General features: G+C 47.0%; 1 protein-coding gene across 2 annotated transcripts in view; it reads left to right on the top strand.

Moving 5' to 3' along the window:
• GSDME (gasdermin E) overlaps positions 1-18254 on the top strand; it is a 359256-nt gene that overhangs the window by 25770 nt on the left and 315232 nt on the right. The window contains exon 2 of one of the 2 annotated variants that reach the window (XM_077491303.1): positions 9180-9414. In XM_077491303.1, coding sequence (XP_077347429.1) covers positions 9198-9414 — 217 coding nt within the window. In that variant the 5' untranslated portion in view covers positions 9180-9197. The remainder of the gene's footprint in view (positions 1-9179; positions 9415-18254) is intronic. The other variant, XM_077491304.1, reaches the window with a different exon arrangement.

Genomic DNA, 18254 nt, shown 5'->3' with positions numbered 1-18254 from the left:
GAACCCTACCTTCCCACAAGAAAATCCCGTCATTGGTATAAAAAAAGTGTATAAAATATGTCCATTTTATTTTTTCAGTTTGGATATATATAACACTTTTATGTTACTTACCAAAAATCTACTTGGTAAATAACAGAAGACCCCCCTATCATATCTGCCCTACCAGGAACAAGTAATCTCCGCACTTTTGTACCCTGAAAGCCCACCAGAAAACATTCGCTCTGATCCCGTGAGCAGACTCCACAAACGCCACTTTCCTGAGAGAATCTTTTGTTTACCCTTTGCTCAGCAGAATGTATTTTAAGGTGTAATTCTTGGTATGTTCATGCTATGTGTTAGAAATATGAAGGGCCTTCAAAAATGTGATAGATTGTAAGGAAATCAGATGCTCCTAGAACGCCTGAATGTGCTACTTCAATGTTGGGCCTCTGTATGTGGCCAGGCTGTGTAAAAGTCTCACACATGTGGTATCACCGTACTCGGGAGGAGTAGCAGAATATATTTTGGGGTGTAATTTTTGCTATTTACATGCTATGTGTTGGAAATATCTTAAAAATGTACAACTTTGTGTAAAAAAAAAAAAAAAAGCTTTTTCATCATTAATCCACATTTTCCAAAAACTTCTGGAAAAAAATGAACCATTCAAAAGAATTATTATGCCTCATAGATTATATGTTGGGGTGTTTGCTTTCCAAAATGGGGTCGCTTTGTGGGCGTTTCCATTGTTCTGGTGTGCCAGGGCCTTCATAATTGTAATAGGTGGTTGAGAGATGTAGCAGTATACATTTTTGCCCAGCTTTATGAAGAAAAATTACTTATTTTGCAAAATTTTATAACGGAAATGAAGAAAAATGCATTTTTAAACAAAATTTTCGTTCTTTTTTCATTTTTGGCACAGACTATAAAAAAAACCCACAGGTGGTCAAATACCACCAAAAGAAAGCTCTATTTGTGTGAAAAAATAGGAAACCTCTGAATTGGACAGTGATCGCAACGGACGCCAGCCTAACCAGCTGGGGTAGACTAATGTGAGTTCAGTTGACCCAGGGCCTCTGGTCGGAGGAGGAATCCAAGTTGCCGATCAATGTGCTCGAGCTGCGAGCGATCAGGCTATGCCTCTCCACATGGTCAATAAGACTTTGATCGGATGCCTGATCCGCATCCGATCAGGATCCAGTCAGACAACGCCGTGGCATATGTCAATCATCAAGGAGGAACAAGAAGCTTGGCCCCTGCCCGGGAGGTCGCTCACATCCTTCAGTGGGCAGAGCGACAGGTACCGGCCCTATCGGCCATTTACATCCCGGCAGTGGAGAACTGGCAGGCGGACTATCTAAGTTGCCAGATGCTGGACCCAGGAGAATGGGCGTTGCATCCAGAGGTGTTCAGGCCTGTGATGGGGCTCTCCAGACGTGGATCTCCTGGCCTCCCGTCTCAATCGGAAGGTGCCTAGATTCGTGTCCAGGACAAGAGATACTTGGGCAGATGCGTCAGACGCGCTGGTGGCTCCGTGGGGTCAGTACCAGCTGATCTATGCCTTTCCTCCACTAAAGCTACTACCATGCCTGCTCTGCAGAGTGGAGGCCAAGGGGATTCCAGCAATACTGATTGGCCCCAGCGTCCCTGGTATGCAGACCTAGTGCGCCTGGTGGCGGATGCCCCTTGGCGACTGCCGTTACGAGAGGACCTTCTGTCTCAAGGTCCGATTCTCCATCCTGGTTTACCATCGCTGGTTTTAACAGCATGGCTATTGAGAGCCAGGTGTTGAGGAACTGGGGCCTTTCGGACTCTGTGATTCAAAACTATGTTGAGAGCATGGAAATCTTCTTCTCGGAAGATATATCATCGTGCATGGAAGGCCTACATCTCCATGTGTGAGGAGAAAGGATGGCGTCCACGCTCCTTTTCTACATCCAGGATCCTGCTGTTTTTACAGCAAGGAGTAGACCAGAAATTGGTCTTAAGCACCATTAAAGGACAAATATCAGCCTTGGCTGTCTTTTTTTTTTCAGTGACCCCTGGTCTCTCTCTCTCTCTCTCTCTCCCTCTCCCCCTCTCCCTCTCTCTCTCCCCCCCTCTCTCTCTCTCTCTCTCTCTTCTCTCTCTCTCTCTCTCTCTCTCTCTCTCTCTCTCTCTCTCTCTCTCTCTCTCTCTCTCTCTCTCTCTCTCTCTCTCTCGTGAGCACTTTTGTTCAAGGGGTCCGACATGTAGCTCCGCCGGTGCGTCCACCGTTACCCTCGTGGGATCTGAACCCGATGTTATCGGCGCTTCAGAAACCGCCGTTTGAGAATATCTGAGAGATCCCTCTGTTGACTCTTTCCCAGAATGTGGTCTTCCATTCCTAAGGAGGTGGCCCTACATTCCCTGGATGTGGTCCGGGCTCTGAGGGTGTATTTGTCTGCTACCGCTCCCTTTTGGAAGTCGGACTCCTCCTTGTTTCGTGGGCTGGTCTGAAAAAAAAGGCATGGTGATCCCGTCGGCCACCATTTTCAGGTGGATCAGAGAGATTGTAGTACAGGCCTACGTCTTGAAGGGACAGGTGCCCCCCTTTCCGGTCACGCCCTATTCCACCAGGGCAATTGGAACGTCTTAGGCCTTCCGACATCAAGCGTCTGTCGCTCAAGTGTGTAAAGCGGCGACTTGGTCGTCTGTTCACACCTTTACAAAATTCTACATGGTAGTTGACAGTACATCAGCTGATGCCTGTTTTGGCCACAAAGTTTTGCAGGCGGCCGTGTAATTGCAATTACACTTAATTTTTTATTTTTATTTTATTTTTTTTACAAAAACAGTTACTTTAAGTAAATGCATTGTTGCATAGTTTTTTGAGGCGGTTTGTAAGGTAGTGAGTCCCAGATTGAGGAGCAAAAGTTCTATGCTGTTCCCACATTCTGTTTTTTGTAGGTGAGGTTTATACTGCTTCCCACATGCCATTGTGGGGTGAAGTTTTTATGCTGTTTCCCACCCCTCGTTTTTGGCACTGCTTTGGGACGTCCTGATGGTCTAAGAAAGGAGCTGTGTCAGTCGGTGAACTTAAGAGAAAATAGGATTTTTTTGTACTCAGCGTAAAATCCTTTTTTCTGTAGTTCACCGACTGACAGAGCACCCTCCCTCCTATTATTTATTTATTTTTACGTTATACTGCTTGACGTACTGAGGCTGCAGGAGGCAGGCTGGGGGGTTGTTACCCAAGGGACCGCCCTTGGTCGGAACTGTAAAGTTCTGGTTTTGTTGTTCATGTTAACTTGTTCTGCCTAGTACTCTCCTGAAGGTGGCGTAACAGCCCGATGGCCTAAGAAAGGAGTCAGTCGGTGAACTACAGAGAAAAGTATTTTACGGTGAGTATAAAAAATCCTATTTTTATTTGTTTTGTTTTTTGTAACCGTAATATAAAACTATTAAAGAATATGTAAACCCAACATTTCATGTTCCTGATATGTGCCTGTTATACCATGTACTTGTATGAGAAAGTATATGGTTCTTTGTTCTTTGTATTGCTTCCCTTGTGTGAAATCTGTGGTGTTCCTGCCAGGCCCTATGCTTTCCTATCATTTTTATGTAAATGTTTTACCTTTCATTTCAATTTAAACCTTAATGAGTTGTTTTACAAGGTGAGGGTTCACATATACTTTAATCACAAATGTTCAAAACATTTACAAGCTGACGCTTCAAATTGTTTTCGTTTTCACTCAGTGGTATAATTTTTGTATTTTTATTTAACCACTTGCTTACTGGGCACTTAAACCCCCCTCCTGCCCAGACCAATTTTCAGCTTTCAGCTCTGATGCACTTTGAATGACAATTGCGCGGTCATACAATACTGTACCCAAATGAAATTTATAATTTTTTTCCCCACAAATAGAGCTTTCTTTTGGTGGTATTTAATTACAGCTGGGAGTTTTATTTTTTGCTAAACAAACAAAAAAAATGCAAAAAAAAAATCATGTTTAATAGTTTGTTATAAAATTTTGCAAACAGGTAATTTTCTCCTTCATTGAAATGTGCTGATGAGGCGGCGCTGGTGGCCACTGATAGGCGGCATTGGTGGGCACTGATAGGCACAGTTAAGGTGGCACTAATAGGCACAGATAAGGTGGCACCGATAGGCACAAATAAAGCAGTACTGATGGGCACAGATAAGGCGGTACAGATGGGCACAGATAAGATGGCACGGATGGGCACTGATAGATGAGACTGATGGGCACTGATAGGTGGCACTGATGGGCACTGGTACATGACACTGATGGGCACAGTTATGTGGCACTGAGGTGCAGCACTGTGTGTGCGAGGCAGACTGTGGGCACTGATGGGTGGCACTGTGGGCACTGATGGGTGGCACTGGGCACTAATGGGTGTCTTTTTGGCATATTTTAGGTGGCAGTGGGCAGGTGGGCACTGATATCCCGATCACGGCCGTCCGGTGATCGGCCCTTCTTTTTTTTTTTTCTCCTCGCGCTGGAAAAATAGCCGATCACCGGCTCTGTTGTGATCACATGATCAGCTGTCATTGGCTGACAGCTGATCACGTGGTAAGGGGTCGGGATCGACCCCTTGCTCCGATCTGTGATCAGGCGAGTCTCATAGACTCGCTGATCACAGAGCGCGCTGCACGCGCCCCTCAGGGGGCGCGCAGGCCGCTCGTGCACGGGACGACGTCAATAGACGTAGTCCCGGCAAAGCAGGTCCTCGCTGTAGCCGTCATTCGGCTATAGCGTGGATCTCAAGAAGTTAACCACTTAAGGACCACCGCATGTAAATATACGTCAGCACAATGGCACGGACAGGCACAGGCACGTACCCATATGTGCTTGCCTTCCAGTGGGTGGGGGGTCGGACCCCCCCCCCTACTGGCTGCGGCGGTCCGTTTTGCTTCAGGAGCGATCTGGGATGAGGGGATGGCCGTTGGTTTCTGGACATCCCCTCGCGATCGCTCCTGGCGAATGAGAAGCTTCCCCTGCCTGTGTAGTGTAATCACAGGCAGGAGGAAGTGATGTCACTCTCCTCGAGGCGGTCTTTTTGACCAGACGGCGAGGAGAGAAGACATCATAGTAAGTGCACCAACACTACACTGACACGTAGGTACTCATAGGCACATTTTCACCCCCAGTCAACCCCTGATAACACCCCCCCCCAGTCACAGTGTCACTGATTGCAGTGATCATTTATTTACTGATCACTGCATTTAGTGTCAGTTGTGACTGTAAAAAGTGTCAGGGCAGTTAGTGTTAGGTCCAGGGTAGCCCCCTACCCCCACTAATAAAGGTTTAACCCCCTTGATTGCCCCCCCAGGTAACCCTTTCACCCCCTTTTGCCAGTGTCCCTAAGCGATCGTTTTTCTGATCGCTGCATTAGGGCCGGTTCACACTGGGGGCGATGCGAGGCGACACGACTTGCCGTGCCGCGATCTGACAAGTCGCCCCCGTTCTGTACAATGGAACCGTTCTAAGAGGAGCGACTCGAGTCGCTCCGTCTTAGAAAAAAGGTTCCTGTACTACTTTTGGGCGACCTCGGGGCGACTTGCATTGACTTCTATACAGAAGTCATTTGCAAGTCGTGTCGCCTCGCATCGCCCCCAGTGTGAACCGGCCCTAAGTGTCACTGGTGCCGCTAGGTAGCTAGTTATTTTTTAGGTTCACCGCTAGGTTTTTATAGTGTTAGGTACCCCCATATACAACCTAATAAAGGTTTTAACCCCCTGATTGCGTCTAGAGTTAACCCTTTCACCAGCGATCACAGGATAAGTGTCACTGGTGACGCTGGTTAGCCAGTTAGTTATTTAGTTATTTAGGTTCCCCGTCAGGTTTTTATATACCGTCGGGGACCCCAATATATACTACCTAATAAAGGTTTTAACCCCCTGATTGCCCCTAGTTAACCCTTTCACCAGTGATCACCATATAAGTGTTACCGGTGACGCTGGTTAGTTTGCTTTTTATAGCATCAGGGCACCCACCATTTATTACCCAATAAAGGTTTAACCCCTTGATCACCCGGCGGGTGATATCAATTAGGTTTTAGGGTCAGATAGGGTCTGCGTCGCCCCAGGCAGCGCTAGGTTAGTGCCAGTACCGCTAACACCCACGCGCAAAGCATACACCTCCCATAGTGGTATAGTATCTGAACAGATTAATATCTGATCTGATCAGATCTATACTAGCATCCCCAGCAGTTTAGGGTTCCAAAAAAACGCATTGTTAGCGGGATCAGCCCAGATACCTGCTAGCACCTGCGTTTTGCCCCTCCACCCAGCCCACCCAAGTGCAGTAGCGATCGATCACTGTCACTTACAAAACACTAAACACATAACTGCAGCGATCGCAGAGTCAGGCCTGATCCCTGCGATCGCTAACAGTTTTTTTTGGTAGTGTTTTTTTATATTTAAATCCTGAAGGCAGTGGTTGGTTTTTCGGGGTCCCGTACGCGGCTAGGCTCCCAAAATGTCCCCAGATGTGGTATCCCCATGCTCAGGAGAAGCAACAGAATGTATTTTGGGGTATAATTTCACATATGCCCATAGCATGTGAGCAATATATCATTTAGTGACAACTTTGTGCAAAAAAAAAAAAAAGGTTTGTAATATTCCCGCAACTTGTGGCAAAATATAAAATATTCCATGGACTCAACATGCCTCTCAGTAAATAGCTTGGGGTATCTACTTTCCAAAATGGGGTCATTTGGGGGGGGGGGGGGGGGGTTTGTGTTATTTTGGCATTTTATGGCCTTCGAAACTGTGATGGGTAGTGAGGAGTGAAATCAAAAATGTGCACCCTTAGAAATCCTGAAGGCAGTGATTGGTTTTCGGGGTGCCGTACGCGGCTAGACTCCCAAAAAGTCCCACACGTGGTATCCCCGTACTCAGGAGAAGCAGCGGAATATATTTTGGGGTGCAAATCCACATATAACTATGGCATGTGTGAGCAATATATCATTTAGTGACAACTTTTAGTAAACTTTTTTTTTTTTTTTTTTTGTCATTATTCAATCACTTGGGACAAAAAAAAATATTCAATGGGCTCAACATGCCTCTTAGCAATTTCCTTGGGCTGTCTATTTTCCAAAATGGGGTCATTTTGGGTGGTTTCTACTGCCCTGCCATTTTAGCACCTCAAGAAATGAGATAGGCAGTCATAAATTAAAAGCTGTGTAAATTCCAGAATATGTACTCTAGTTTGTAGACGCTATAACTTTTGCGCAAACCAATAAATATACGCTTATTGACATTTTTTTTTTTTTTTTTTACTAAAGACGTGGCTGAATACATTTTGGCCTAAATGTATGACTAAAATTTAGTTCATTCGATTTTTCTCATAACAAAAAGTAGAAAATATTTTTTTTTTTTTCAAAATTTTCTGTCTTTTTCCATTTATATCGTAAAAAATAAAAATCGCAGAGGCAATCCAATACCATCAAAAGAAAAGGACGCAAAATTTGTTTGGGTACAACATTGCGTGACCGCGCAATTACCAGTTAAAGCAGTGCAGTGCGAAATTGTAAAAAGACCTCTGGTCCTTAGGCTGACAATTGGTCCGGGGCTTAAGTGGTTAATATATTTTCAAAGATGGGGCCTTCTGCTATCTGTGTGTGTGTGTGTGTGTGTGTGTGTGTGTGTGTGTGTGTGTGTGTGTGTGTGCGGTTAATGAATAAAATCCTAATATATACACTGCTGTTTTACATTTTATTTTTTCCCCATAACTTGGATAAAAGCGTCTCCTTGCAGTAAAGGATTTTATTTTTCCTGACATTCACCTCTAAATTTTGGAATCTGTTTTTAGTTTCTTTTATTCAGGCTAAAAACAATTTTATGATGTACAGCAAATGCCTGTTGACTTTACCAAAAATGCTGGTATCCTGTAATTTTGTTTGATCTGAAAGGTCAGCAGCAACAATGTTATCTCTTCTTTTTTGTAAACTACTAGCCCAATCATCTCATCAGTTGGAGATGAGCAAAGGCAGACATGTATGAAGTCCAGCTTGTAAGACGGCCATGGCTACCTCCATAGATAGTGAAAAAATAGGAGTTTTGGTTTAGCTGTAAAACTCTCCTCTTTGTGAGCACATCACAGGACACAGAGTTAATATTCATTATCTAACCTGTTATGCTGCCACCTTCAGCTGTATTGGACACTGGCCAGAAAAAAAGGCAGGAATCCCTGTCAGCTCAGTTAAGGCTCAGTTTTGTAGCAAGCAATAAGAAACGCAAGCCAGTGGGGTGGGGAGGGATCTCTGTGATGTATTCCAAGCAACAGTCTTTACAGATAAACCAACAATCCTATTTCTCTCTCTTTTTTTTTTTTTTTTTTTTATCTTATCGTACATCACAGGGATTGATGGACATTACTACATGGAATGTCCTAAAGCAATGCTTTTGAGGGGAGGACAACACAGAAACAAGGCAAACAGGCCTAAATCTGCAAACCGAAAAGGGAAACCAAAAAACAAACAAAAAAAAAACATGGGAACTTTCCTTTTGCTGTACCTCCTGATCAACTCAGGGGCAGACAACATCTCCTAATAAAAAATGCACACAAAGGCTTGTACACAATGACCAAATATCTGTTTCAAAAGAAACCAGTGTTTCGTCACACATGACAACCCATCACATTTGGCTACCAGCTGAACTGCGCATGCTCGCCGCCATATGCGTTCCACCTCTGAGTCCAGATTTAAGCCCCACCATCTAAGTGGACATAGTTAGATTATAATAATGCAGAGCAAAGCTAAGCCGTGCCCAAAGTGTGGCAAGCGAAGTGAACCGTGAGGGGCCCTGTGTTGTAACGCATATGGGGGCATCATGCATGCGCACTCCAGCGGGTAGCAAAATGTGATGGTAGCCGAATGTGACGTGACACCGGTCTGCTTTCAGCCAGTGTGTACAGCAGCCTGTCTGGCTTCTGTCAAACGGGCATGTTGGACATCCAGCAGCTAATCGACATCCAATCAGTGCTTTCAGCCAATATCTGTTAGCGTTAATTGGGGGGGGGGGGACCTGCCAGAACATAATAGCTCAGCTGGGGGACTGCTACTGTAACAGTGCAAAGTGCAGCAAGCTGCTTGGGTTTTCAGTTTTTTTTTCGTTCAGCCCAAGCTGCCTCTGTGTGCCAGGAATATGCTAGATATAAAAATGTATTTATTTTAAATGGACAATACTCGTGTGACTTGATGCATGTTTATTGTTGTAGGTGTTTGATGATTTTAAGATGTTTTCCAAAGCCACAAAAACTTTCCTGAGTGAAATTGATGCAGGGGGTGAGTTGATACCTATCTCCAGTTTAAATGACTGCGATAAGGCACAGCTTCTCAGCGTGGTGGCAAAGAAGAAGCGATTCTGGTGGTTTCAGAAACCAAAGTTCCTTTTTTCATCATGTGCCTGTTTTCTTGGTGATGTACTGACTGATGAGAAGCCAGTGAAACCAGGTAAGGTTTATTCAAGGAGATGTCTCCTGACATTGCATGTTATGTGTACCCAATGTTTGATCTAAAGTGTTACTAGGACCTATGTACTGTTATTTTAATAGTAAACATGCACAGCTGACATGTCAAATTTGTTGAGGGCTTTGATCTTGAACTCTCATAAAGCAGACCTTTCAGTAACTTCACAAGTTTGCATACATTTCTAAAACATTTTGAATTCAGAACCACAATTAAAGTTGCTGTATACGCTTAAAGTGTTACTATACCCAGTAATATGAAAATATTCCCCCCCCCCCCCACCACACAGTTCCCATAGCTTATACATCTTTTTACATTAAAATACGGCCACTATATACCTTTTTTTTTTTATGATTTTTATACCAGTGTCACATGATAAACTGCACAATTTTGTCCAGTGCTGAATTTTCAGATAGGAGGAGATTTCCACTACTGCCTGTATACACGCCCACATGTGAGATGTCAATATCATGTGACTTGAACAGTTCAACTGAAATCGGAAATGTTCTCTCCAGCAATAGATACTAAACTGAGCATGTGAAGGGCAACTATCCTCACTGTATTATATGGCCCTGCTAAGATAGACAGTGCAGGAGGGAAGGATTTGTCCATATAGTGTCAAAGAGCCTTTGTTCCCTTACAACAAAAAAAAAAACTGAAGATTTTTTTGAGTAATGTGGTTAGTTAAATTTTTGCGTACGTTCAGCTTTCACCATTTTGCAAAAAAGCATAAGGGCCGGTTCACACTGCAGGCGAGGCGAGGCGACTCCGACTTGCCTCGCCGCGACCTCAGCGGCAACTTGCAGATGACTTCTGTATAGAAGTCAATGCAAGTCGCCCCGAGGTCGCCCAAAAGTAGTACAGGAACCTTTTTTCTGAGTCGGAGCGACTCGAGTCGCTCCTCTCAGAACGGTTCCATTGTACAGAACGGGGGCGACTTGCGAGGCGAGGCGAGTCGTGTCGCCTCGCATCGCCCGCTGTGTGAACCGGCTCTAATTTAAAAGTTATAAATATTTATTAACTCAATACAGGTTAAGCTTTTATATTTAGAAGGAATTTTGTAACATGTACAGTTATCTGCTAATAATTCTAGTGTATTTTTTAAGGAAAATATTGTTTTAATAAACATTTGCGCAAATATCCTTGTGCCCTAAAAATCAGAAGCATCTTATTTGCATTCTACTGGTCATGTGCTGTCAGAAAATATATGGTTTGGGGGCTCTTTAACAAACCCTGAAAGCTGTAAGGGGAAAAATATATAAAAAAGCAATGGAAAAATGGCCTGGCCACCTGAGTGTAAAAATGGAGCACAGGGCCTACCAGCAAAAGGGTCAAGCTGCAAGTATTACAGGGCTGTTAATGCATCCTATGATGATGATTCTGCTCTATAATATAAAGGGAGACAGTACAGTAACAATACACTTCAAAATAAGGGTTAGGAGGGCACTGCTCATGAGTTTACAATCTGAAATAAATAAGAATGGTAGCCTAGAGAGAGCACATCATGTAGGACGGTCCCAAACATGTAAACATGTTATGCTAATTCCTGCAAACCAAACCAAGATTTTATCCTAATTTTACATTACTTTACACAGATTATTTTGTGTGTGTTGCAGTGTTTCATCTCAAACTGAAAGATGGTAAGCTCCATCCTAAGGATCATTTCAAATAAACAAATATAAATATCAGATGTGGAATTGGTGTTTTTTTCCCTTGACATGTGCATTTTATGTTTGAAAGGTTTTGCATGCATGGTTATTTTATCACCACTTTAAATTTTTGGCTTTTTTTCCCCTTCCTTTGCTCCCTTCAATACACATTTCATTGAAACCGTTATCTCTATCCTGGAGCGTGCTGAATTTAAGGGAGCTATACCCATACAATAGTCTTGGTTAAAATATTTTTATAGTCAAAATGCTTTGAAACCTGATAAAATGACACGTGTAAACTCCACTTATCTGTATGGTAAGACTTGGTAAGGTTTAATAAATTGAAAAGTACATTTTCGATCATAAAAAAAACAAATATGGTGGCGTGACCGGATGTGAGCAACCGCAGATGTCACAAAGAGGAGCTCCGGAGAATCCTGCCTAAAATCCTTCTCCATCCAACTGCCTACATGCCACCACATGGCTCACCTTATCCAGCCTACTGCTGAGCATGCTCCCCGGGGTCTATTTCCTTGTCGACTGGCCCCTCAGGCGAGCATATCGGTTAGCGGCCTAGTCTGCGGCAGCCTCTATTGGGACTTCACCGGGCACGTACGAAGCCACGGCGGGCCTTGCACCTCTGTTGCTGGGCAGGCAGTTTCATCCTCTGGTCCTGCTGCAGCTGGCGATCCGTGTGTGGAGCGGCTGGTGCTGAGGCCGTGGCCCTCAGTGTTCCCGCAATCTGTTGCCATCTTGGCTTGTCTAGGAGGCTAGATTCCCCTGCCAACATGGCTATGGGGCATGTGCTGCACTTCTAGCTCCCTCCTACTGCTTCCCTTAGGACCGGGCTGGATCGAGGGGATGGGGGGCAGTGGGGGAGAATGGTGCCCATGGCCCTGCGGCTATAACTGCTCTGGCTTCTACATCATCATCCTTCTGTCCTGTGGCCTAGGTAAGTGTCTGCTGACTCTAGGAGTGACTAGCCACCTTGGCTGCTGTGTGTGCAGAGTGACACCCTGGTACCCTTGATATGAATGGCTGACTGACTTATCCCCCACAGTACTTCCTATTCCAGAGGCACTCCCTGCATGGTGACAGTAATAGGTGGTGTGGTGTGGGGTGAACAGCCCCAGCTCAGTAGAGTTACTACTCTTGCCTCCAACCTAATGGGCCCTAAAAACAAGGGTGCAAACAAAACCACGCCAAACCGCCCCCCACCTGTCTCAATTCCGCAACCTGATGCCTTTCTTGTAGGGAGGCTGCAGGCCCTACTATCTGAGCTAGCTGAGCTAGCTATGGAGCCTGGGACATCCCTCAACGCAGTTCCTCCTGCCCCCTCCACTCAAGATGATACCGCTGTGATCCTGGCTGCCATTGAAAATGGCAAAACATCCATGCTTGTGAGAATAGATCATTTTATGGAAGAATGTAATCTCACAAGAAATAATCTGGATAAAATCGGGGGTCGGCTGATCGACTCAGAATACAGAATATTCGCCACTGAGTAGCTTACGGCAACCCACACCAATACAATAGCTGACTTGCAACGCACAATAACATGGTTGTCACTAAATTGGATGATGCATAAAACAGGGCAAGGCGCAACAACATCCATGTCCTAGGTCTCCCGGAATGTGAGGTGGACGATCCGCCAGCTAAATTTACAGAGGGGTTCTTTAAGAACTTGCTAGGCTTTGCTGATGTCTCCCCATTATACGTTGTTGATCCTGCCCACCGTGTACCCACGGGTCGTGCTATCCCTGGAGCAAATCCTCGAGCCTTCCTTGTTTGTTTCTTAACTACAGAGATGGTGACAGGATTCTCTTCAAGGCTTGTAGACACCCCACATTTCTGTATGGTGGCTCCTTCGTCCAACTATTTCCGGACTTTTCAGCTCAGCTGCAACGTAAGAGCAAAAGCTTTAACAAGGTCTGTAAGCACCTACGAGAAAAGAACATTAAATACAGCATGATGTATCCTAGCCGTCTCAGGGTCCCAAATAATGGCTTGGTTTGTTTCTTCGACTCCCCAGCTGATGTGGATCACTGGCTGAATACCTTGGGATGGGCAAGTTACACTAATTCAACTTTCGCTTTTAAGAGTTGCTCTGGGACTGGCATCTACCTTTTTAAGATCTATTATTTTGGCTGTTATGTATCCAGCTCCTAGTCTCAAGTTAGCTGATCGCCTTACACTCATCCTGTTTCTGGCTGAATCTTTGTTACTCTCATAATGACACTCCAACTGTCCCTTGTTGTTGTTGGGTTTGCTCCCTGGGGCTGTGACATTTGTCCTTTGGCTCTACTGGACAAGCGTTTCTTCACTGAGCTACTGGAAGTAAGCAGTCATCATAATTCTAGTTATGTTGTACTCCCTTTTTCTCTTATATTCACCGACCGACACAGCTCCTCTCTGTAACAAATGGATTGTTAGCCTTCTCACTAGGAGAATACTAGTCATAGTTTTAACACAACACTCAGAACTCTTAGTTCCACCCAGGGGGGCGGTCCCTCAGGCTACAACCCCCCCACCCTGCAAAGCAGCATCAGTTTTACTTTGCCTAGTAAAGGAGAAGGACCTAGGAGCCCTGCGGGCCCATCGGTCCGTGTTTTTTTTTTTATGCAGAAGCGTGGATTTTTGTGCAAGATGAGTGATCCTGTGATCTACTATCAACAGCCGGCTGGGTGACAGGCTGGATACCCTTATCCTTGTAGTCTCCCCAGTCCGGACATCGAGCGTGTGCAGGTCACAGCTACAGGTCACAGCTACGGCTTGGCAGGCCACGACATACCTCAGTTCCAGAGGTGGTCGTGAGCTTTTATGCTCCGGGGCGTACATATGACCGGGCTACTGATGTCTGCGTCACAGTATGCTGAGGCCAGTAACTACCCTGTACCGATCAGGTGTAGATCTACAATGGAATGTCTCCCATCTTCAGGACTGGTAAGTACAGCTCTCCCTGCCCCGGCGGGGTTGAGCAGCTGGGCATTCCATGGGAGGTCGATTCAGGGGTCCCTCACCTCCCTCTTTTCTCTCCCCTGTCCCTATCTTCCTCCCCTCCCCCTCACAGGGGGGGGATGCTGCATGTGGTACTGAGCGGTGTGTGTGTGTAAAATCCATGAGGGTTCTCACCTGGGATAGGGGACTGGCTGGCTGGTGGTGCCTGGATCCTGTGTGTTTTGCTTTTGGGAGGTGCCTGTGAGGGTCTGGCTGTGTCTTCGGTGCAGCGCTGTGTCTCTGCCATGTCTCTTGTCTCTGTCCCTCATGGAAGCTGGCCGGCGGCCATTTTAGGTGTGGGCAAGGGCAGCAGATCTTCTGGACTTCAAGCGGACATTTTCCCAGTGTTTCCCTATTCAGGACACTGGCGGCCATTTTCTAGAAGCCTGAGCATGTTTTAGTGTTCTCCTGCAAGCAGCTACATGTGCTTTCAGTTTTTTGTCTGTTTTACTGGACGCTGGGTGGCTATTTTATGCAGCCTGAGCACGTTTTTTCAGATAGTTTTAATGATCGTTCTGACGGACTGCCACCAACACATTCCTCTGCACCTGGGAGCACTAGGGGTCTACAGGCACTGCTGTGAACAGCGCAGAACTCCTCAGGGTGGTGAGTCCGGCGGGTTACACCCCCTCAGTTGGCGGCAGCAAGGAGGGTGGGACTGTCACTGTCCTAAGTCCCTTCGGGTGGCAGACAGGGTAGGGTCGGCACGGCTTCAGAAACTGTTTTTTCCCCTGATATCCAGGCAATTGCAACCAGGTCACCTACGGACTGCGCAGTCCCCATGGATACCCTGACGGCGGTCCTCAATTTGTTCGTTGCCAAGATGGAGGCGGTGCATGGGAAGAAAGGTGCTAAGCGGCCCCTGCCCCCCCCGTCCTCTGGGGAGAGCTCTGACGCAGACTCGGGTCCTGCTGAGGCTGGTGACCCCTGCTCTCTCTTGTCAGACGACGCTGACCAGGACCGTTCGGATAGTAAGGATGAGTCCGGGTCCGGGCGCGACAAATCGCTTGTTGGAGCACTTATCACAGCTGTGCATGATACCCTGAAGATTCAGGAGCTAGCGAATGCCTCTGCTGATGTAACGGTCCCTTTTTGGGTCCCGCAAGCCAGCACGTTCACCTAAGGTGTTCTGACTTATTTTGATAAGTTCATTTACAAGGAATGGGGTCGTCCGCAACGGACCTTTTCGGTCCCCAAATACATGGCGGTGCGTTACCCCTTTGAGGAAAGCCTTCTCAAAAAGTGCTCGGCTCCTCTGGTTGTGGTCCCCCAGTATCCAGGTTAAATAAAGTAACCACGATCCCGGTTGAGGGGACTCCTGCATTCAAGGATCCCACAGACGGGAAGGCAGAGGCAGTGGCTCGTTCCTTGTTTACGGTTGTGGGGTCAGACGTGCGACCTGTACTGGCATCCGCACTGGTGTCACTGACTGAGTGGGCAAAACTTTTGCACCACAAATTGGGAAGGGAAGCCTGTTGCTCTCCCATCTGTGTGGAACTAGCTGACCAACTAGTGCAAGGCCTTAAGTACGTCTGTGACGCGGCCCTGGATACTCTCCCTCTGTTATCCAGGGCTTCAGTGTCAGCTGTGGTGCTGAGGCGCCTAATTTGGCTAAAATGCTGGTCTGCTGACCAGGCATCCAAAAAAGCCCTGACGGATCTTCCCTTCCTTGGCGACCGGCTCTTTGGAGCCTCATTAGATTACATTATTAAAAATGCCACCTTCGGTAAGAGTACCCTACTCCCACAGGCTAGGAAGGCTAAGGAGCCGTGCCGTAGGCAAGGGCCCTCTTTTTTTCCACTCGCAAACTGCTTTTTCGTCTGCCCGGAGCTTCGACAAACCGTCCCGAGACCGACAGGATGCCCACGGACAGTCAAAAACGTTCCTGGAACTGCAAGCCTAACAAACCTGCGAATAAAAGTGCTACCGCATGAAGGTTTGCTCCCACCCATGTCTCGGGTGGGGGGGTCGCCTTCGGGAGTTTGCAGCCCGGTGGTCCTCCCGGTTATCCGACCAATGGGCCTGCAATCTGATTTTCCACAGGCTACAAGATGGTTTCTCTCTATGCCGCCAAACGGATTCTTCCCCTCCAGCATACCCGTATTACCGGTTCGCCAGGAGGCCCTGTTGGGGGCGGTAAGGGATTTGCTGAATCGCGGGGTGATTGTACCAGTTCCGGAGTCAGAACGCTTCCAGAGATTCTACTCAAATCTGTTTTGTGGTTCCCAAGCAGGAAGAGGTACGACCTAAAAGCCCTCAATCACTTTGTGAAAGTGCAGAGGTTCAGAATGGAATCAGTTCGCTCAGTTGTCGCTGCACTCCATCAAGGGGACTCCCTGGCGTCCTTAGACATCCAGGATGCGTACCTGCACATACCCATATGCTTTCGGTATCAAAAGCTTCTGCGATTTGCAGTCAGGGAAGCCCACTACCAGTTTGTGGCTCTTCCTTTTGCTCTGGCATCAGCCCCCCCGAGTCTTTACCAAGGTACTGGCTACAGTTTTGACGTTGCTGCGACATGGGATCGCGATCGTGGGCTACCTAGACGATCTCCTCCTGAGGGCATCTTCCGCCTCAGAATTAGAGGAGGGTGTGGCGATCACCATGCAGACCCTGCCAGAATTTGGGTGGCTGTTGAACCTCAAAAAGTCTGTGATTGTGCCTAGCCAGTACCTAGGCTTGCTTCTGGACTCCAGGGAAGCAAGCGTTTTTCTCCCTTCAGACAAATTGCAGACTCTCAGATCCGCGGTAAAACTGCTGATGAACCGCAAGTGGTCATCGCCCCGCTTTTGCATGCGAGTGGTGGGGCTCATGGTAGCCTCCTTTTTGAGGCAGTACCTTATGCCCAGTTCCACACCAGAGTCCTACAGAAGGAGATTTTGAAAAAATGGGACAAATCTCAGTTGTCCCTGGATCGACAGATCCAGATGAGCCAGTCAGTCAGACTCACTGATTTGGTGGTTGAGATCCCCGATGATTCAGTCTGGAAAAGCGCTCCTTCCTCTGAAATGGGCGGTGATCACGACGGACGCCAGTCTGTCCGGCTGGGGTGAAATGATGGGGGTTGAGTCGGCTCAGGACCTCTGGTCGATGAAAGAATCTGAGTTGCCGATCAATCTGCTCGAATTGAGAGTGATCAGGCTGTGCCTCTACACATGGTCGATGAGACTTCAAGGGCGTCCGATCAGGATACAGTCAGACAACGCCACGGCTATGGCATATGTCAATCACCAAGGGGGAACAAGAAGCTCAGCCACTGCATGGGAGGTCGCTCACCTACTTCGGTGGGCAGAGTGACGCGTACCGGCCCTGTCGGCCATTTACATCCCGGGAGTGGAGAACTGGCAGGTGGACTATCTGAGTCGACAGATGCTGGACCCAGGAGAATGGGCATTGCATCTGGAGATATTCAGGCTGCTGTGCCTGAAGTGGGGCACACCAGACATGGATCTACTGGCCTTCCGCCTCAATCGGAAGGTGCCAAGATTCGTGTCCAGGACAAGAGATCCGTGGGCAGACGCACTGGTGGCTCAGTGGGATCAGTACCAGCTGATCTATGCCTTTCCTCCACTGAAACTGTTGCCATGTCTGCTTCGCAAAGTGGAAGCCGAGGTGATCCCAGTGATAATGGTTGCCCCAGATTGGGCTCAGCGTCCTTTGGTACGCAGACCTGGTGCGTCTGGTGGCAGGTGCTGCCTGGCAACTGCTGTTGCGAGAGGACCTTCTGTCTCAAGGTCCGATTCTCCATCCTGCTTTACCATTGCTTGCTTTAACGGCATGGCTATTGAGAGCCAGGTGTTGAGGAACCAGGGTCTGTCGGACTCTGTGATTCCAGCTATGTTAAGAGCACAGAAATCTTCTTCTCGGAAGATATACCATCGTGCCTGGAAGGCCTACATCTCCATGTGGGAGGAGAAAAGATGGCATCCGCGCTCTTTTTTCATATCTAGGATCTTGCTGTTTCTCCAGAAAGGAGTAGACCAGAGATTGGCATTGAGCACCATCAAAGGGCAAATTTCAGCTTTTAGTTGTCTTTTTTTTTTTCAAGGACCCCTGGCATCACACTCCTTAGTGAGTACCTTCGTTCAGGGGGTACGACATGTAGTCCCTCTGGGGCGTCCACCGTTACCCCCATGGGATTTGAACCTGGTGTCGGTGCTTCAAACACCGCCATTTGAA

This window comes from Lithobates pipiens, unplaced genomic scaffold, assembly GCF_037356315.1.
Source record: "Lithobates pipiens isolate NorthernLeopardFrog02 unplaced genomic scaffold, aLitPip1_a1.2 Scaffold_19, whole genome shotgun sequence".
Classification (NCBI taxonomy): Eukaryota; Metazoa; Chordata; class Amphibia; order Anura; family Ranidae; genus Lithobates; species Lithobates pipiens.
Note: the sequence above shows the minus strand (reverse complement) of the source record. Positions and strands in the feature narration are given on the sequence as shown.